The sequence below is a fragment of the Cornus florida genome, unplaced genomic scaffold (assembly GCF_030987335.1).
Source record: "Cornus florida cultivar Cherokee Brave unplaced genomic scaffold, ASM3098733v1 CherokeeBrave_3.0.0_Hap2_Chr01, whole genome shotgun sequence".
NCBI lineage: Eukaryota > Viridiplantae > Streptophyta > Magnoliopsida > Cornales > Cornaceae > Cornus > Cornus florida.
In genome coordinates, this window is record NW_026775571.1 from 24,285,695 (window position 1) to 24,306,801 (window position 21,107).

The following is a 21,107-nucleotide window of genomic DNA, read 5'->3' on the forward strand; positions in this document are numbered from 1 at the left end:
TCCACAACTAAACCTATGGAATGGTCATTCCATTCCCAAGTAATTTATTTTAAAAAATCGACTTCCCAAAACACCATCATATTCTAAGTCCAAAAACTACCATTACCTTCCACCACAATCATCTCCGCCTTTCACCACCACCACCACTACCATTGCCTTCCACCACCACCACCGACTTTCACCATCACCCACCACTTTCCACCACCGCCACTGCTTTTCACCACCGCTACCGCCACTGCCACCGCCACCACCTTCCACCACTACCACCACCGCCATTGCCTTTCACCACTGCCACCACCTTCCACTACCACCACCGTTACCGCCTTTCACTACCACCACCACCTTCCACCACCGTTACCGCCACAGCCCTACACCACCACCGCCACTACCACCTTTCACTACCGCTACCACCGCCGCAGCCTTCCACAACCACCAACACCGCCGCCATCGCTTTCTACCACCGCCATCGCCTTCTACCACCTTCTATCACCACCAGCATCTTTCACCACCACCACCGCCTTCCACCACCACCACTGCCGCCGCCACCGCCTTCCACCGCCACCACCACCACTATCGTTAATTTAATTTAATTTATTTGTTACTAAAAGGGGTATTTTGGAGAATTCAATTAAAAATTTATTCCATTCTAAATTTTAAATTGGTCCAACCAAACACTAGAATGGTTATTATCATTCAATTCTTACACATTTCATATTTACAACAAAACAATAGAATGAGAATGACCATTCCATTCCATTCGCACTTACATTCCTGCGCACCAAACGTAGCATAAATGAAATGAAATGGAGGCGTTCTCAAAATAACAAAATAAAATAAATGAAATGGAGTCGGTTGAGAACGACATCGTATGTGTATGAAGCCGAAGATATATCATCACATCATACATATGTATCATCAAAAACATTTTCTCCACTTCCAGTGACCGTGCATGCGCAGCCATGGCGATCTTCACAACCAGGCGCACTCTAGCCTCACTCATCAGTCGCGCTCTTTCTTCACCATCACCATCACCATCACCATCTGCTTCTTCTCGTTCTCGCTTTGCCTTCGCATTGCTCAACAGACAGACCCAACTCGTCCCTGACTCGGTCACGATTCAGACCCGTTCCAAGACGTCCGGGTCGGGCTATTCGCCCCTAAACGACCCGTCGCCGAACTGGAGCAACCGGCCACCGAAGGAGACGATCCTCCTCGACGGCTGTGACTACGAGCACTGGCTCATTGTCATGGAGTTTACCTCCGAACGGAAACCCTCCGAAGACGAAATGATTGCTTCGTATGTCAAAACCCTAGCCTCTGTGGTTGGAAGGTACTACACACACTTTGAATTGCTTTATTATTTATTGATTATGATTTTTCTGTTTTCATTTTCAAGTTATATACGTTTGTCTGATTGATGTTTTCATTGACAAATATTTTATGTAAAAACCCTTGCCTCTGTTATTTCCTTTGTTTTGATTTTTTTTAATTCATGCCTGTCTATGTATACAAATATATATATATATATATATTATATATAAGTATATTGATGTTCTATGGCTGTTTCAGTGAAGAGGAGGCCAAGAAGAAGATTTATTCTGTTTGTACAACGACTTATACTGGATTTGGTGCTTTGATTTCTGAAGAGCTTTCCTACAAAATTAAAGGTACTAAACTCCTGGATTCAGTGTTCAAAGGTTGTTTTATGACTTTTGTTTTCACCATTTTTTTTTTTTTTTTGGCATTTAAATTGGTTCAAATTTCATCTCTTTTTGTATAAATATTTGGGGGTTTAGGGTTTATATGTTTGTGGAAAGTGTAATTGTATATACAAGTGTAAATATATATAAGTATGTATATATCTTACTTGCAATATATATATATGTGTGTGACTCTGTGCTCAAAAGGGGAGTGCTTCCAAAGAAGACAACAACCGTCCAAGACGACACTATAGCTTTAAGCTATCCGCAATATCCAAAAGACAATCCATTGAATTACAGTCCGGCTCATTTACCCAAAAGAATAAAGAAGTAAGAATGTTGTATTTAATAGCCCAAATGGGAGACTACTCTCCCTAAAAAAATCTCCTATTTCTCTCGTGCAACAAACCACACCAAATACAAAGGGGAGTGGTCATTCGAGCATCTCTAACTTGGCTCTCCACTGTACACCCTTTTCAAGTCTCTAAAAAGTCTACCGTGGATCATGAGAACACCCATGGAAGACCAAATGCAACCAAAAGCATAGACCAAACATCCCTAACCTCCGATTAATGAATAAGAAGATGGTTGACAGATTCACCCGTCATCTTGCACAAACAACACCTGTTAACCACAATATGACTTCTTTTTCTAAGGTTATAGTCAGGATGCTTCCCAAAGTAGCGGTACATGAGAAGAAATCAACCTTCAGTGGAGCTTTCGACCTCCAAATGGCTTTCCAGGGAAAATTGGGGCTCGGACGCTCCAACATACAATTGTAGAAGGACTTAACCTCGAAAACCCCTCGGGAGGTACCCACTCATAGCATCTCATCCATGCCCACCCCGACCACCACTTGCCTATGAAAATGAAGGCTAGGAATTCTGAAACCTCCAAAAGTTCCCAATCATGGAACTGTCGACAGAACTGCACATCCCAAGTCACCCTCCCATTATCGAGACGATAATAGTTAGCAACCACAACATCTCTAAACACAACAATCCAGTAAAGACGTGAGAATTTGAAAGCTGAAGCCAAATCCCGACACCATTTGTCTTCCCAAAACCTGACATAACTTGCGCTTCTAACCTTGAACTGAATACGTTTGTAGAATTCATCCCAACCTCTACGTATTAGCTTCCAGGAGCCGATACCTGCTGGGGTTCTATCCTCCTTTGAGTGCCACCCTCTATCTCCCTCCCCATAATGACAAGCGATAACGCACCTCCAAAGCTTGGTCCTCTCTCCCCCAAACCTGCACAACCGCTTGCTCTAGCCTTTGAATACCCAAACCCCCCTTATTAACAGGGGAGCACACTCTCTCAGTTAACGAAGTGGTACTTGAACTCATCTCCTAACCCGCCCCACAAAAACTTCCTCTGAATATCGTCAAGTCTTCACACAATTGACTTGGGCATCGGAAAGAGCGACATAAAATAGGTTGGGAGATTTGAGAGCATGCATTTCATATGAGTAACTCTCCTCCCTTTGGACAAGTATTGCATCTTCCAACCTGCAAGCATCCTCTCGAACCTTTCAACAATCGGATCCCACACAACAACTCTCCTTGACGAGGCTCCCAAAGGGAATCCCAAGTAGGAGATCGGGAGAGAGCCAACACCATACCCCAGAGTATTAGCTAAGGCTTGAACATCCTCCACCTCACCGATTGGGACAATCTCACTTTTCCCAATGTTAATCTTCAAGGAAGAAGCAACAATTAGTAAATCCAGGTCTGAGGCTTTCTGAGAGGAAGATTTCCAAATAGAGAAAATGCTAAAGTTACCTTTAATTGGAGAAAGAGTCACATGCACTTGGAAAATGGATCGAAGCACTTCTCTCCAAACATTTAAGTTGGGGCATGAGTTTGCCTTATCGATGGAGGGAAATTCCATCGCCCAATGGCGACACGACAACGAAGAGGAACAGTGCCGGTCGAATGATCACCCGGCCTTAGGCGACCATCGCCTGGCTAAACTTTTTTTTGGCACACATAGCAGCATCGGGCGAATGATCACCTGGCCTTGGGGCAATCGTCGCCCGGTGATTTTTTTGACGCAAGTAGCAGTAGCAGCGCCGGGCGATCGGTCGCCCCGCCCATGGGCGACGGTCGCCCGGCTTGGTCTTAAAGGCTGCAGGTCAAATTTGTTTGGGCAGAATGTTGCAATCTCTCTATTAGCCAATTTCCTCTCCACTCCTACTCCTTTCCTACATCCATCTATACATAACCCACCACCAAATTACCTCCACCCATTACATATTACATCATTCCATCTTACCATAATCTATTATCATCAACCAAATTCAATACCATCTTCCAAAAATCCATTCTACAATCACCACATTTTCACCACCTTTCCTACACCCATTAGAACTCCTTAATCTTGCCTACTTTCCTTTCTTCATCCTTTCTCACCATCTATATATATCCTTCGTTTATCCCATTAGATTATCATTCACCATCCCAATTCCATTGCCATTAGTTGATTGCCCATATTGTTTGCAAAAATTTGGAGAAGAAATCGTAGTCATTCGAGGTAAATTCTCAAGAAATAGGGGGAGCCCACCAAGTGTTTGAAAAAAAGGCCTCAAAGAGTTTTTCATCTTAAATGGTTCCAAGAAAGAAAAATGCCTTACAAGGCGGTGCTTCTACAAGCCGTTCAATTCAATCTACCGACATGCCGCCAACTCTTCGAGACTCTGTGGATGAGAGGTGGCATGGTCGCCTTCTTAATTATGAAGTGGGTTTTGATATTGCCATTTTAAATGCATGCATTTTGGAAACTAAATGTCCATTACAGATTTACGTCGCCGGCAAGCTTAATGTCTTTTTAAGCCGGCTAGTGCACAAATCTACCCCAGACTGGCAAGGTCTTTTATCAGAATCTTCATCCTAAGCAAGATGAACGGGGAGTAATAATGTCATCTGTTGATGGTATTATGATCCACATTAATTCTTGGATGATTGCCACGGCTATGGGATGTCCACATCAATGGGCGGCCGACTTGGAGTCGATTTTCACTCCGATGCCAGAGGATCTCACTATTCCTCTGATGATCAGTCGCCTTGCTGCTGGTCTTTTCTCATGCTCCAAAAATAATTTCACTTCCAAATCGTCTATGCCATTACACCTGTGGTTCACTGATGCCATATTTTTTCATAATGTGCGCCCTCTCTTACTCATCGGTCTGAATGTCGCCAAGATTTTCTCCGTGCCTTATTTGCCATACATTTTGGCCTTGGATAGCTTTTCCGGAAATCATTTGGGGCAGCTTAGAAAATTTTATGATTTTGTGATCAAGCAAACTCCAGGAAAAGAGAAAGATTGGGCTTTTCTTTTGCCATTCTTTATTATTCGACTTCTCACTTGTCAGGGCTATACCGTTGCAGCTAACGAGTTCTCTTATAAGCGAGAAATTTGCTATGGTAAAGTTGACTGGATTCGCAGCCATTCTCATATGGAAATAAAGGTGGTTGTTGCACCTGGAGAGAAGGCTCGAAAAATTGTGGAGGGTGAACAGGTTTTGCCTATTCATCCAAATCAATTGGCTACTGGATAGATCATAGAAGATAAGCCCGTTGATGAACCCCATGATGAGCCTATGGAAGAGGCAGCCAGTGACGACGCTGATGATGGGTGAGGTGAGGTGACTTAACAAATCCATCAGGGAGGATGATTTGTGAGGAATAGAGGATGATTCGTTAGGATCAAAGATCAATGATGGATATGATGCGCGCGCTTATGATTTATAACGGTCTTAATCCCGATGCTCTACCGCCTCCATTTTAGCTATCCTGCCAGGTGTTTTTGTTCTTTGTTTTTATTTTCTTTTTCGTTGTTATTTTTCTTGCTTTTGATTTTTGCCCACAGAGGACACTATGCAATTCAAGTTTGGGAGCATATCTACTCTAGTTGTTTTTTTAAAAAAAATTAAAAAAATATAAAAAATAAAAAAAAAATTCCAATTCTTTTTCTTTGGCATATTGATTTTAATTCAAGTATTTGAGAATTGTTGGGGGAATTACGACACCTAAATAATTTTTAAAAAATTCTTTTCTGAAATAATCCTGAATTCCTAATATTTGTGCTTTATCTTATGTGGGTTCCGTTATCTACTATGATAGGAATTTTAGTATTTGTTAGTCCCTGATGGATTTCACATGCACACTAGAATTTTATCTATGGGTATTTGTATTTTTGGTTGAATTCTGATGACTATGGATGGATATGAATTGGTGAACTTTGAAGGTTGTTACTATGGCATATAAAAAAAAAAAAAAAAAAATTATTAAACCCTTTTATGGAGTAATTGGGCCTCATGTCTCATAAGCATAGATAGAGTGCTCGCATTAAGAAGTGGGGGCCAAGGATGAGAAAAAAAAAAAAAGAAAAAAAAAGAAAAGAAAAGAAAAAAAAAGAAGAAATTGAAATAAATTGATTTGGTTTGTTTAGGTTTGTAGCCTAGTTGACTTGAACAAATAAGTCCTTAGAGGTGTGTCTTTTCACCTAATGCCCTAAGACTGCCCGGTCTGGGAGTCATTGGCTAAAAGCTTGTTGCACGAGTCTTCTAGAAAGCTTAATAAACCGGACATTGCACAACCAATCAATACAATGTGTGTGAGAGAAATATATATATATATATATATATATATATATATATATATATATATATATAGATTCAGAGTTCGGGATGGAAGAAATATCCGATTTTGGGAGGATTCATGGTGCGAGGATAGGCCATTGGCTCTTTTGTTCCCCAGTCTCTTCAGGATTGCTGTTGACAAACATGCTATGGTTGCTGACTGCTATCACCTTGATAGCGGAAGCCTATTTTGGGATGTGCGCTTCCGGCGAGCCTTTCAGGATTGGGAGTTGGATGATGTCACTGGGTTTTTAGCTCTCCTTTACAGACAGGAGGTGGAGGGTTCTGGTGCAGATTCCTTGATTTGGGTGCCTTCCTCTCAGGGGAGGTTCCAAGTTCGGTCCTTTTTTATGTGCCTATCTGGTTTTCATGGTACCACATTCCCATGGAAGACGGTGTGGATGTCTAAGGCGCCTCTTAGGGTAGCCTTTTTTATGTGGACTGCAGCTTGGAGTAAGATTTTGACTTTGGACAACTTGACGAAGCGAAGGCATATAATTGTGAATCGGTGTTGTCTTTGCAAGAGCAATGGGGAGTCGGTGGACCATCTTTTGCTGCATTGTCCTATGACTCATGATTGTTGGAGTTTGATTTTTGGATTGTTTGGAATTCATTGGGTCATGCCTAGGACCTCTCGGGAGTTGTTGGATATTTGGAGGGGCCAATGGGTGGGGGCTCAGGCGAGAGTCTTCTGGAGGGTGACCCCTTTTTGCATTTGGTGGAGCCTTTGGAAAGAGCGGAATTGTAGATCTTTTGATGGGAAGGAAGCCTCTATTGGGATGCTGAAATTTTCTATTATTTGTACCCTCTTTTGTTGGGGTCAGGGTAGAGATTACTCCTCTCTTGAGGAGATTGTTGACTTCATGGGCTCTTTGAGTTCATAGATTTCGTTTTGTCTTTGTATAGTTTGGGACGCGTTCCCTTTTTGAACGCTCTTTTATTCATTTTACTTATCAAAAAAAATATTTTGCCATAGAAAATAACTTGTGAAGGGATCTGAGGAATTGAAATTATAGAAGTTGGGTTCAATTGAAAAGACATTACTACATAGGTGATTTGCTAGTTCACAAATTTTGCAACATTGGGGATTGATATTTGCTATTATTCTTATTGTAAAAGTGTATGGGAAACATTGGGATGAAGTATGAAAATAGGGACCAAGGAGTATTGTCAGTTGATAATTTTTAAAGTACTTTTGTGTAATCTTCTCCTTGATTATTGTGATGATATGAGAACAAATTAATTGCCGAAGGATTGAATTGTTTTGTATGTTTGTGGGTATTATCTATGGAAACCCTCACGAAACTTCACTTGTTCACTAGGGATAACCTAGGGGTTTAAAAGGCTTGTTGCATACGCTAAATGCAATTGTGATTCCCACGAAAGCGGCATTTATGTTTCTTTAGTTTTATTGCTATGGAACTAGCAATATGTAAGCTTGGGGGTGTGTTAGGCGGAGAATGTTATACATTCTAGCCCCTTTACTTGCCATATAATATCCAAGAGAGGAATGGAAGTGGACAAAGCTAAGGTGGATCTTATAGCTAATCTTCCTCCCCCATCATCGGTGAGACAGGTGCGATCATTCCTCGGCCATGTAGGGTTTTACAAATGTTTTATCAAAGACTTCAGTAAACTCGCAAGGCCTTATGCAATTTAGTGGGTAAGGATGTTCCTTTTCACTTTGATGAAAAGTGTCTAAAGGCATTTGAGCAACTTCGTTCTTTAATGTCCTCCGCACCAGGTGCAACAACCACCTTTATTTCCATGTGAGAACGACTATGAATCCAGTCAACTTCACCATAGCGAATTTCCCGCTTTTAAGAGAACTCGTTGGCTGTAACGGTATAACCTTGAGAAGTGAGAAGTCGAATAAGAAAGAATGGCAAAGGAAAAACCCAATCTTTCTCTTTTTCCGGAGTTTGCTTGATTACAAAATCATAAAATTTTCTAAGCTGCCCTAGATGATTCTAGAAAAGATATCCAATGGCCAAAATGTATGGCAAATAAGGCATGTAGAAACTCTTGGCAATGTTTAGACTGATGAGTAAGAGGGCACACATTATGAAGAAGTATGGCATCAGTGAACTATAGGTGTAATGGCACAGACGGTTTGGAAGTGGAATTATTTTTGGAGCCTGAGAAAAGACCAGCAACAAGGCGACTGATCATCAGAGGAATAGTGGGATCCTCTGGCATCGGAGTGTAAATCGACTCCAAGTCGGTCGGGCATTGATGTGGACATCGCATAGCCGTGGCAATCGTCCAAGGATTAATGCGGATCATAGTACCATCAACGGATGCCATTAGTACTCCCCGTTCATCTTGCTTAGGATGAAGATTCTGATAAAAGACCTTGACTAGTCTGGGGTAGATTTGTGCACTAGCCGGCTTAAAAAGACATTTAGCTTGCCGGCGCTGTAAATCTGCAATGTGCCATTGAGTTTCCAGAATGCATGCATTTAAAATGGCGATGTCAAAACCCACTTCATAATTAGAAGGCGACCATGCCACCTCTCATCCACGGAGTCTCGAAGAGTTGGCAGCATCTCGGAAGATTGAATTGAGCAGCTTGTAGAAGCACCGCCTTGTTTAGCATTTTTCTTTTTGGAGCCATTAAGACGAAAAACTCTTTGAGGGCCTTTTTCAAACACTTGGTGGGCGCCCCCAATTTCTTGAGAATTTGCCTTGAATGACGATGATTTCTTCTCCAAATTTTTGCAAACAATATGGGCAATCAACTAATGACAATGGAATTAGGATGGCGAATGATAATCTAATGGGATAAACAAGGGATATATATAGATGGTGAGGAAGGAAGAAGAAAGGAAAGTGGGCAAGGTCAAGGAGTTCTAATGGGTGTAGGAAAGGTGGTGAAGATTTAATTTTCCTCTAATCAAACACGACGCATTTCATCATTGCACTGATTGCATCCTACATAAGTACCTAAAAACCTACAAAACACATTAAATCCTCCTAATCTACAAAACAAAAGATGAAAAAAAAAAAAAAAAAAAAAATCCTATTTACAATTCCTACATTTAATGTTGGTAGGCGATGTGGTACCTGGATGATTAGGTGGAGTAAATGGGATTCGTCAAATTGACGGATTCAACTCCTTCTATAGGCACGGAATCCTCAATACACAATTTAAACCTCTGACCATTTACTTGGAGTGTCTTGCGGCTCTTGCCTTTCTTCGGATAAAAAATGGTGATAACCCCGTCAGGGGCTACCGTATGAACTTGATATGGACCATCCCATCTTGAGCGCAATTTCCCTAGAAATAGCTTCAGCTTTGAGTTAAACAACCAGACCTTGTTACCTGGCTTGAAAGATTTCCTCACAATGTGCATATCATGAAATGCTTTGGTTCTAGCTTTGTAAATTCTTGATGCTTTCGTAAGCATCATTGCGAAGTTCTTCTAATTCATTTAGTTGCAATTTCCTCTTGCCCCAGCTTGACTCATGTCGAAGTTCAATTTATCACGGCCAAAAAACTTTATGCTCCAATGCTCCAATTCCACAGGTAAGTGACAAGCTTTCCTGAAGACCAAGCGATATGGCGACATCCTAATTGGTGTCTTGAATGCAGTGCGATACGCCCATAAAGCATCATTGAGGCGTACTGACCAATCCTTTTGATCCGGTCGAACCGTCTGTTGAAGGATATGTTTGATCTCGCGATTTGAAATCTCTACTTGACCATTTGTCTGACGGTGGTAAGGAGTAGCTACCTTGTGAGAGATGGAATATTCTTGAAATAAGGCTCGAAGGAAATGATTACAGAAGTGTTTCCCACCATCGTTGATTACTGCTCTTGGCATTCCGAATCGACTGAAAATATTGGTTTGAAGAAATTCGACCACCACCTTGTGATCATTAGTCGGTGTTGCCACAACTTCTACCCACTTGGAGACGTAATTCATCTCTACCAAAATATACTCCTTGGCATGTGACATCGGGAATGGCCCCATGAAATCAATGCCCTGGACATCAAAAATTTCAATAACCAGAATTGGGGAGAGAAGCATCATGTCTCTCTTTGTCATAGCGCCCAACCGTTGACATCGATTATAGGTCTTGGCAAATTTGTGAGCATCTTTGAACAAGGAATGCCAAATTAGCCCGCTCTGAAGGACCTTTGTTGCTGTCTTCTTTCCACTGAAATGGCCACCATAAGCAAGCGTGTGACAAAAATTCAGAACACTTGGAATTTCATTATCTAGCATATAACAACAGATAATTTGGTCGTGGATCTTCCCAATGATAAGATTTCACTTAGGAGAAGAACCGGTCTTTGTCCTGTATGGTCCAATTAGACGGAATTCTTCTTGATGCCTTCTAATTCACAATATCAGCATACTATGGTGAATTCTTCTTCTGGAGTTGGAATAACTGCTCATCTGGGAATGAATCATGTAATGGAAGAGTGCAAGATGAATCTACCAAAATTCTGGATAAGTGGTCTGCCACCACATTCTCTGAACCCTTCGTGTCCTTGATTTTTAGGTCGAATTCTTGTAACAATATAATCCACCTGATTAACCTTGGCTTGGTGCCTTTTTGTTGAGCAAATGTCGGAGAGCAGCATGATCAGAAAACACGATAACTTTGAAACCCAACAAATAAGAGCGAAACTTGTCCAAAGCAAAGACCACCGCCAATAATTCATTTTCAGTAGTGGTGTAATTCAATTGTGCCTCTGTTAAGATCTTGCTTGCATAGTAAATTACTTTTGGTAATTTCTCCACTCTTTGACCCAAGACGGTGTCCACTGCATAGTTTGATGCGTCGCACATAATCTTAAAAGGAAGAGACCAATCAAGAGCCTGATGGGTGCGAAGGATAGTAAAGAGCGAAGTTGCTTAAATGCCTTATGACACTTTTCATCAAAGTGAAAGGGAACATCCTTACCCAATAAATTGCATAAGGGCCTTGCGAGTTCACTGAAATCTGTAAAGCCTTCTCTCCAGGTGTAGCAACCACCTTTGTTTGGATTTCTTTTGCCAAGGGAATGTTTAGCGTGATATCTTTTTTCGGATGCCTTATGTACTCAGATGGGGTTGTATTCCCGTAGAAGGCTGTGTGGCTCACTAAGGCGCCATAGAAAGTGGCCTTTTTTGCTTGGACGGTTGTGTGGGGTAAAATTTTGACGCTGGATAATTTGAGAAGGAGAAAGCTTATCACGGTGAATTGGTGTTGCATGTGTAAGTGCAATGGCGAGTCAGTTGATCATCTTCTCTTGCATTGTCCAGTAGTGGTTGATTGTTGGAACCTTTTGCTAGCTTTATTCGGAGTTTGTTGGGTCATGCCTAGATCTACGAGAGGCCTAATGGACACCTGGAGAGGGGGTTGGGTGGGAGCACAGGCTCGAGGGTTCTGGAGGATGGTGCCTTTGTGTCTTTGGTGGTGTTTGTGGAGGGAGCAGAATAGAAGATCCTTTGAAGGAGAGGAATCTTTCATCACTGTTTTGAAATCTTCTGTTATTAGCTCTCTTTGTTTTTGGGGTTTCGGTAGGCTCTGCTCTTTTGCTGAGGAGACTGTTGAGTTTTTGGCTTCCCTAGGGCCTTAGGGTACTCAGGTTTTTGTGTTTTTGTTAGGGATGTGTTCCCCTTTTGAACACTTTTTAAATGAATTGCTTATTTATCCCCCCAAAAAAAAAAAAAATCTTCAACCCGGAAACAACTTGGAAGCAGGCCAACACGTACCGTAAATACCTCAACTGAAGGAGACTAGCATCACAAAAGACAATAGTGTCATCCGCAAAGAGCAGGTGGGAGATGACTAACTGATTTGGAACTCGGCCCACTAAGAATCCGCGAATGAACCCAAGCTCTTCAGCCCAAAACGCCCATCCATGTAACACCATAGGTCGATGAACAGCTGCGCATCGCCCCATGTTTCTTTCCCCTATCAAGAACCTTCCGTGCCTCCTTAATCTACGGGAATCGGAACAGCAAAAGACCATCAGCCAGAGAAGAAACGTAACCCCACACGAGATCCTCCCTGTCTTCGTAGCCCACTCTTCAATATCCTCCAAAGACCCCACATCACTGTCAAATCTCCCTTCAAGGCAAGACTTAAGCATCAATTCGCGAGTGGAAGTGCTGTGATTGTCCACCGACTCCACCCTAAACACATGCCCTCTGAATGAAGATACACACTTAACCTCTCCTTGTAGATACCATTCAAAAAAAAAACCTCTCCTTGTAGATCCAATTGAGGGAGGCTTGCGACCTCCAAAAACGATGGCTTCTGGCCATTGAGGGCTCTCATGAAAGCAACCAAATGAGAACAAGGAAATTATAAAAAACCACTGAAAGCAAAACACAAGAGTGGAAAGAGGATCGCCAAGAAAAGTAGTAGAGGATTTCACCGGAGTTTATGACTCTGGTGACTGGTCGGAGTAGTGGACTTAGGCCATATCTCTGGTACAACAGTTGTAAAAACCCCCTTGTCTCCTGAGATTACGTGTTGAAGGCTTTGGATCCAGATTTAGGCACAAATCTTATAAATCATGAGCTTTAAAGGCTTGATCAACCTTTAGCCTGTTTCCAGAGGGAGAATATGTCAATTGTCCACATCGTAATTGACATCGGAAATCAAGCTTTAAAGTTCTCTCCCCCTCTTCCAGCAAGGACTCTTCGTGGTCTTCACCATTGCCCACTCATCCTCAATAGCTTGAAACATGTTGTGAGTCTGCTCTTCCTCCCCACCACATGATAATCCCAGCAGCTTACTAGTCCCTCCGATCCACTCCATAAACCACTCCTCATTAGTCATTACTGCTTTCCAAATTAGCAAACCTCTGCACCTCTCTAATTGCTGCCAATGGAGTATCTATTCCAATAGTTCCCCCATTCTCCCACACTGGTGGTAAAATATCCAATGTAGAAGGACAGTCCGCCACGGTCAAGGCATCTAAGACAGAAAGCAAAGACCCACCGTCCGGCTCCCACTCGTCTGAAGTGCTCAAACCTCTGCCCTGATCAGCAAATCAGGCTCAACAGAAACTGTCTTCATCCCCTCCCAATGAATCTTCAAATCAGCTTTTAAAGCATCAGTTGTGCCTCCATCAATCAACAGCTGAGTCACTAGGCCAACACACAGAACAACGCTCTCATCATCCTTACCACTTGGGATCAGCTTCAGAGGCCAATCCATATGCTTCACACTACAAGTCTTAAAAAGAACCGATGCCCTGTGACATCCGAAAGAACCAATGCCCCACCATCATCCTCAAAACCGCCTTCAAAGCTCACTTCAGCAACTGGGGACAGCCTTTGAACCCCCTTGGTCAACCCACCATCCACCTTTCCATCACCCCTCCTCAACATCCCACAAGGAGGGGTAGAAGTAGGAGTAGATATAGAAGAGAGATTTGGCAAAGGAAGAGAGCGAAGAGAGCACATACTCAGTTCCTGAACTCCAATAGTGGACTTTACCCACTTTTGTTTCTGCTTCCTGAACCATCTTCACTCATTCGAACTGAACTGAGAGCTCGGTCTATGGAACCGAGAAGCAGAGAGACCTGCACCATCGCCTTCACTTATCTGTCTCGGCTGAGGCACCACCTCAGGTCCTCCAAATGAGCCAATATCATTACCAATAGAACATGATCTGTCTTGCAGACTATCAAATGAATTACAGAGCTCCAGCCCAGTCGAAATATTCTTTAAAGGCCCGTGGTGCTGCCTATTAGCAAAAGAATGAATTTTGGGCCTCACTTGAGTTTGAGTAGGATGGGCCTTGAGCCTTCTTTCTGCCCTGCATGTGGCCTAGAAAAGTTGACCCCTTCCCGAGTGGGCTTGTGAAAATTCCACCCATGAGGCCCAGCCCAAGCGAAAGGGCCACCCCTCACCCCCTTTAAAAGAAAGGTCACGTGACCTGTAATTGAAATTCAAATGCCTCATATCCCTCATCTTATCCGGATAGGCGTAATCCCCTGGTGTGGTTGCATGCCAACAAACGTGCCCCCTCTGCTTTGCCTCTGGAATCACACGTTGGTTGTGCGTGAAGCTCACGTCTTCTACTACCCTGAGCATCTTCCAGCGCAGCCCCTTTCCACCTCTTCTCTGCAACCTCAACCATTCCTCTTCCAAAAGGACGGTACTCTCATCCCTTCCGTCAAGGCCCGCCGTTATGGGAACAAGATCTGGAAACCTCTCAACTGCCATAGACACTCTGTTGCAGAGCCGTTCATCATTCACCAGAATCCATTCTGGGACGACGCCATCATCGGCAACATAAATAATAACCTTGCTTGCATCATTCTTTTCATCTGCCCCCCCCCCCCCCCCCCCCCCCCCCCCCAAAACAAGTGTTGCCAATCGCTTGAAAAAGAGCATACGACCACAGATGCAACGGTAAAGCAAAGACCATCACTCTCTTCTCCTTCTTTTCCTTGAGACTTCCGCAACACCCAACACGTAAGGGCCACACGTCCAGTCAGAACTCAGCATCTCCCCAAGTATGTTTGCCTTCCCTCAACACCCTTATTGCCTCAGCATGAGAAGACAGTCTGAGCAGCAAAAGAGAATCCGGTAACGGGGGGATCGCCACACCTGCAGAAACCTTCCAAAGCCCTCGAAGCCCAATCTCCCATTTTCGCAGTTCTTATGGAATTTAGTTATGATTTATTTATGGCTGCGAAATTGGAATTAGATTGGGATCGCAATTTCATGGTATTATAATCCTCTACCAATTCAATTCCAAATCCCTTGTTTGTATAAACTTTGGAATTCAAGTGTAATTGAATTTCAATTCCAATTTTATTGTTTTGGATATCATCATTGATTTGGAATTGAATTAAACAATGTAAATAGATATGTATATAAGTATATGTATAAAAAATTATATAGACACATATACAATATATAAGACAAATTTAACCATCACCCGAAATTTTTTGGTTGCATTTTCCTTTCCTACAGCTTGAAGTCCATGTCCCAGAATTAAAACTATGAAAATTTGGTAATGCAAATTAATTCAGTAGCTGTATTTTGATAAAATTACAATCACTTTCAGTCTTTTTCAAAAGGGTATAATATTACCAAAAAAATTAAATAGTACAATGAAAACTTTCTCAATGACAAATCATTAATCTCTCAGATCTCTCTTTTTCTCTGATCTTGTGGATGGCCACATTACAAAATTACAGTTTTAAAAATTTATATATATATTATATATATATATATATGTATATATATGTAGCTAAAGCACACTTCCATTGAAGATCAAAAGAACAGGAGGCAACTCTGACCCTATATATATATGTAGCTAAAGCACCCTTTCATTGAAGATCAATAGAATAGGAGGCAATTCTGACCCATGTTGTGGCACATCAACACAATATTCAAACCTTTCATACCACAACTTTGGTATCATTGCTATCAAATTTTCATTGTGATCAAACACTACATCAAAAATTTTGCATTACCCTTCTTTATCTCTTTTTTTATATTTTTTAATGTCAAATAATCCTGCGCACGCACACACACACACACACACACACACATAGATATATATAAACATATATATATAAACACACATATATATACACACACACGAGAACGAGACACTAAATGTTACAGTTGAAATTTTCATTTACCTAGTACGTTTTGACATTGCATGAGTGGTGGGGGTTGAGTGAGCGAGGTGTTGTGTTGGGTTTGTTTTGGTATTGGAAATCTTTGGTTAAATCGTAGGATTCAAATTGCCGATTTGGAATGTTTGTGATTACAATGCAATCCCAATCCCGAATTGATTTGTCATATCCACATATTGGATTTGGAATTGGGACTCCTAATCCCAATTCCAAAGCTCCAATACAGTGCCGCCAAACATACCCTATGGGTATTAAGTGTCACGACCCAAATTTTCTAATAAAATGCTCTGATACCAACTTTGTCATGACCCGAAAATTCTAATAAAATGCTCTGATACCATTTTGTCCAAAAATCAAAACCAATTAAAATATCAATTGGGTAAATCTCAAATTTAAAATTAAATACTCAATCTTGACAATTAAAAATCATGAGATAAATATAAATTAAAATTCTGAAAAATCCGGGTTGTCACATTCTCTACCACTTAAAGAGAATTTCGTCCTCGAAATTCGAATCCGACAGTCTTTGCATAACCGAAAACACCAATAACCACAAAACCAAATCTATAAATCCTTACCCCAGGCGATGTGAAATACCGTGATATGTAGGACGTTATGGTAGCTGCCAGTGCTAGTCACCCGCCCACACACTCCATAACCGTTGTGGTAGCTAGTCAATGCGTCACCCGCCCACTAAAAAAAACAAACAATGGGCACAAAGAACTCACAATTCCCAATCCCTCCTCGGACCATATCTTAAACTGTCCTGCTCATCAGCACTAATCATCACATCATAACACCTTTATTGTTACTCATTTCAGACAATAGTTCAAACCTATCATCCCACCGAATCATCAAGCCACTACCAAGCGATTTTCCTCCAACATCCTTAAGATAACACCATCACAACAAAAGAATAACCATCACTCTCGATACTCCCCCACAACGGCCACTATTTACCATTGGAAAAGAATCTCCATACGGCAATGCCATGCCGGCAAATCCCAAAAGGAAAAATGGGCACAAAGACTAGAATGCTCAATACCCAACAGACTCCTCAAAATCATTTACAACAAAATTAGTCACCAACACTTAACCGATTACTCAAACCACTCTCCCCAAGGCAATCTACGCACCTAATCAAAATAACTTCACGCTCTAAGTTCAACATCTTTATCTCTCTTCCTCACCGTTCCTTAGAACACCCTTGGCCCCCGACAAAAGTCAAATGGGGCTACCAGCTAAACCTACGGGATCACCCTCATCCCAATCATTCCAATCAACATTCTATTTCTTTGAATCCTTAAACAACTAGCACTTCAATAACCTCATACTACTTGCCTTATCGTGTAACCCTGTACAATACAGCGAAAACTGACCACAATACTCACCTCGAGACTCTCTCGACAACCGTGACAACCTATAACCTCGCTCATTCACCGAGATATGCAATCAACTCACCGAGAGTCAATTACCCACAGCACGCTCTTGTAGATATCCAAAATGAGGATCACCCCTTGACAAACCAGTTTCTAGAACAAACTCTTACAACCCACGAACTGAATCACATCAAACAGTCAATTACCCAACACTGGCATGGCTCCAGTCAATGCCTGCGCCATCCTAGACTTACAAAGTCCAACAAAACCCCTCAACAATCAGAACCACCACACTTCCGTGGACCATACAAGAATACCCGAAAAACACGTCTACCACCGATAGACTACACTAATGATTCTTGCAACCTCTATCACACCTATCACAAATCGGTTCGAAAAGAACCACCGTACCAAACCGTAACTCATGTCACAAATACCAACTTCCTAAGGTCATACCTTTCTCCCTCGAAACCCTCACCCGCACACTTGACTTCCACGGTCACAGGAACCCACGCACTAACACAAGAAACTCAAACGTCTTACCCTGGACATCGTATTGTGCCATACGCAATCGTTCGAAAGTTGTACCCCAAGCACTACGCCCCAAAAACAATGGGAAAATTGAAGCAACCATGTACCGAATAGCTCGATCCACGAGCTAAAGACCCACGCCATTCGTTCGATAAAAACCGACACCCAAACAACCCTGGAGCAACCGAGCTCTTCGCCTACTTAGGTCAAAACTCACACAACTAGCTATGCCGCAACAAGTACTCTACTATACTAGTAACCATCACATGCTCGACCACATACTTTTATACCCGCATACTTATGCATATAATAACTGAAACATATACCTTGACACAACCGTGTCCTATCCCATCAATTTAAACGACGAGTCCATTAAATCATTATGTGAAAAATAAACATCCTGTTCATCATTGTCATTTTTTCGCAATTACATGTTTTCAATTATTTATACATTTCATCGTCATTGCCATATAACACGCATTTTAACAATTATCCACGTAAGCATGTGAACACTTAGCAAATAAGTATGTCTTTTAAAACCGTAAATGTATAAGCAATTAAGTAAATAAGCATGCTTCTCAAATAACAAACACTTTAACACAAAAAAACATAAACGATGCAATCTACCTTCCATACAGCCCTAGGTATGCCTTTACCCGTCGTCCTATTAGTTTTCGAACCATGGCTCTAATACTATTTTGTCACGACCCAAATTTTTTAATAAAATGCTCTGAAACTAACTTTATCATGACCCTAAAATTCTAATAAAATGCTCTGATATCATTTTGTCCAAAAATCAAAACCAATTAAAATGTCAATTGGGTAAATCTCAAATTTAAAATTAAATACTCAATCTTGACAACTAAAAATCATGAGATAAATATACATTGAAATCTTAAAAAATCCGGGTTGTCACATTAAGAATCTAAATGCTCGCCCTATATGTTCGTCAAATGTTACTTTTCATTGAACCATCTTTGTTTTGTTGGTATGGACTTCAAGTTTATATTTCAATCGTAAAGTTGTTCCTGATTATGTGCATGTAAAAGAATCGAAATTGATTTACTCATATGGATGATTTAGGCATTAGGGTTCGGGCATTGTGTTTTACTATTATGTTTGTTACTAATTATGGTTGTTTGGTGGATAATCTTGTTGGAATACTGCTTTGTTATCTTGTGAATAGCCCTTCCAGGTGTTCTGTGGGTTTTACCTGATTCTTATCTTGATGTGCCTAACCAAGATTATGGAGGTGCGTACTATTAGAAGTTGGATTCAAATAATAGATTAACTAATATTGGCTTTCAATTGCTTTAGTGGTTTATAGCCTATGTTTTAGTGTTATATCTTTTATTTTTATTTGATTTTCAGGGGATCTGTTTATCGATGGGAAAGTCATCCATAGGCCTCAGTATAGGTATGATGACAGGCAACAACAAAGGAACAGGCCTCGTCCACGTTATGATAGACGCCGGGAGACGATGCAGGTTGAAAGGAGAGAGCCAATTCGAAGAGAACCTGTGCAGCAACCAACATCAGTGCATGGCCAGAATATGCCTGAGAGTGGCGGTGGAGGTCCCTCTCTGAATTAGGGAGGATTTCGCAGGACCAATTATTGAACATTTGTTAGTATCCTGCCAAATTTTAGACCGTAAATGATCAAATTATGCTTTTAGCTGTTGCATTTTGTCATATGATGGATAACACCGATGGTTTGATTTAGTAATAAAACTTTGGGCGTGGTAGATACTTAAAAGTTTTATTGGCTAGATGATCATAATTCATGACTGCCTTCGGACCAGGCAGTGAATAGAATCGGAAGTTGTTTTCATTGTAAATTATTTTTTCCTTTTGAAATCTTCGAACCAGGCAGTGAATAGACATGATTCATGATTTTCCGTTTCTGGTGCGTTTTTTTTTAAACTTTACACAAGAACTACGTATTGTCGTTATGGAATTAATAGAACAGCACATTTTGCATTGTGGGTTTGTTCTGCCTTCAATGCCTTTTGGTCTAGAAATATTGGACTCCAATTGTGGTTATGTTACGTTAATATGATTTTGCTCTAGTTCCATGCTCATAACAACATTTCATGTTTCTGCTCCTTGTATTCCATGCTCATAACAACATTCTGTGTCTGATTCTTCTATCTGTCTCTTTACCAATGCATTGTTAGATCATGTTGACCGAATTATCTGAACATTCAGTTACTAGAGCTTGCCAAGAATTAAATTAGTTTTTCATCTACGCTGCCTGCCATAGTTGAATTGTCTTAGTGGGAAAAAGGGGCTGTAGGGGCTGGCATTTGTTACTTGACAGTGTGAAGAATATCTTTGTTGGTAGTAGTGTCTTAACAATGAAATTGGGAATTAAGGAAGATTCTTTGTTTTGTGGCATGTGAAATTTGCCCCCTTTTTTTTCCCTTTAATTGTTGGACTAGTGAAAATGTGCTATTTGCAGAGTGATTAATAGATGTTGCAAGACATTTAGGCATATGATATAACCGAATACATCAAACTAGGGTTACATAAAACAGCAGATCAGGAATTATTTGGGTTCAGATGACATATATGGAGAGTTGAGATGATTTTGATTGGATTGGAGCCTGGAGAGGTATTGAGGAAATCATTTTGACTAAGAACTTGATTGGATTGATTTCAACTTTTTCTGGTTTTCTTGTAGGGCTGCAACTCCGGCGTGCTAACCCAGCCCAATCTAACCCCAACTCAGAAATTTTAAAATTGGGGCTTAAAATTCACAAATCGGGTTCATATTCGGGTTGGGTTTTGTCAAAATCCAGACATATTCGGGTTGGATTCGGCTCAACCCGAACCAACCCAATAATCCAAAATAAAAAATAAATTTTTTTATTTTATTTTTTTTCCTCCTATCTCTCTCCTCTCTCTTTTTCTTTTTTTTTTTCTCTCTCTCTACCGCCATCACCGTCCCTCGTCCTCAGCCGCTGATCGACTGTCGCCGTCATCACTTCCAAAAATTAAAACAAAACCCGTACATATAAGTTAGCTGTTGCACATAGAGAGAGAGAGAGAGAGAGCGGCTGAAGCTTGCGAACGGCAAACCCGAACTGGAGCAGCGGGCGATGGAAACTGAAAGATATGGGTTTTGATTTTTTGAACAATCTGAAATGATATGCCGATATGGGGTTTTCATATAGGTAATAGGTTTTCAACTTTTAATTCTTGTAGACAGATAGATAAACTGAAATATATGGGTTTTGAACT

General features: G+C 41.2%; 1 protein-coding gene across 2 annotated transcripts; it reads left to right on the forward strand.

The window, feature by feature from the left end:
• The first annotated feature begins 909 nt into the window (after window positions 1-909).
• On the forward strand, window positions 910-19,844 carry LOC132293851 (multiple organellar RNA editing factor 3, mitochondrial). 2 transcript variants are annotated; one of them, XM_059791499.1, is made up of 4 exons: window positions 912-1,330; window positions 1,570-1,667; window positions 19,051-19,116; window positions 19,236-19,844. In XM_059791499.1, the coding sequence occupies exons 1-4, from the start codon at window positions 960-962 to the stop codon at window positions 19,454-19,456; spliced, it is 756 nt and encodes a 251-aa protein (XP_059647482.1). In that variant the 5' UTR covers window positions 912-959; the 3' UTR covers window positions 19,457-19,844. The 2 variants fall into 2 exon arrangements, with proteins under 2 accessions (XP_059647488.1, XP_059647482.1); XM_059791505.1 differs by lacking the exon at window positions 19,051-19,116 and having other exon boundaries at window positions 910-1,330.
• Window positions 19,845-21,107: the final 1,263 nt, after the last annotated feature.

What these genes read in the sequence shown, in the direction of transcription:
- LOC132293851 (XM_059791499.1), top strand. Translation starts at nt 960, where the DNA reads ATGGCGATCTTCACAACCAGGCGCACTCTAGCCTCACTCATCAGTCGC. An exon ending in GCTTTCCTACAAAATTAAAG is followed by an intron (nt 1,668 to 19,050) that starts GTACTAAACTCC and finishes TCTTGTGAATAG; the next exon opens with CCCTTCCAGGTGTTCTGTGG. An exon ending in GCCTAACCAAGATTATGGAG is followed by an intron (nt 19,117 to 19,235) that starts GTGCGTACTATT and finishes TTTGATTTTCAG; the next exon opens with GGGATCTGTTTATCGATGGG.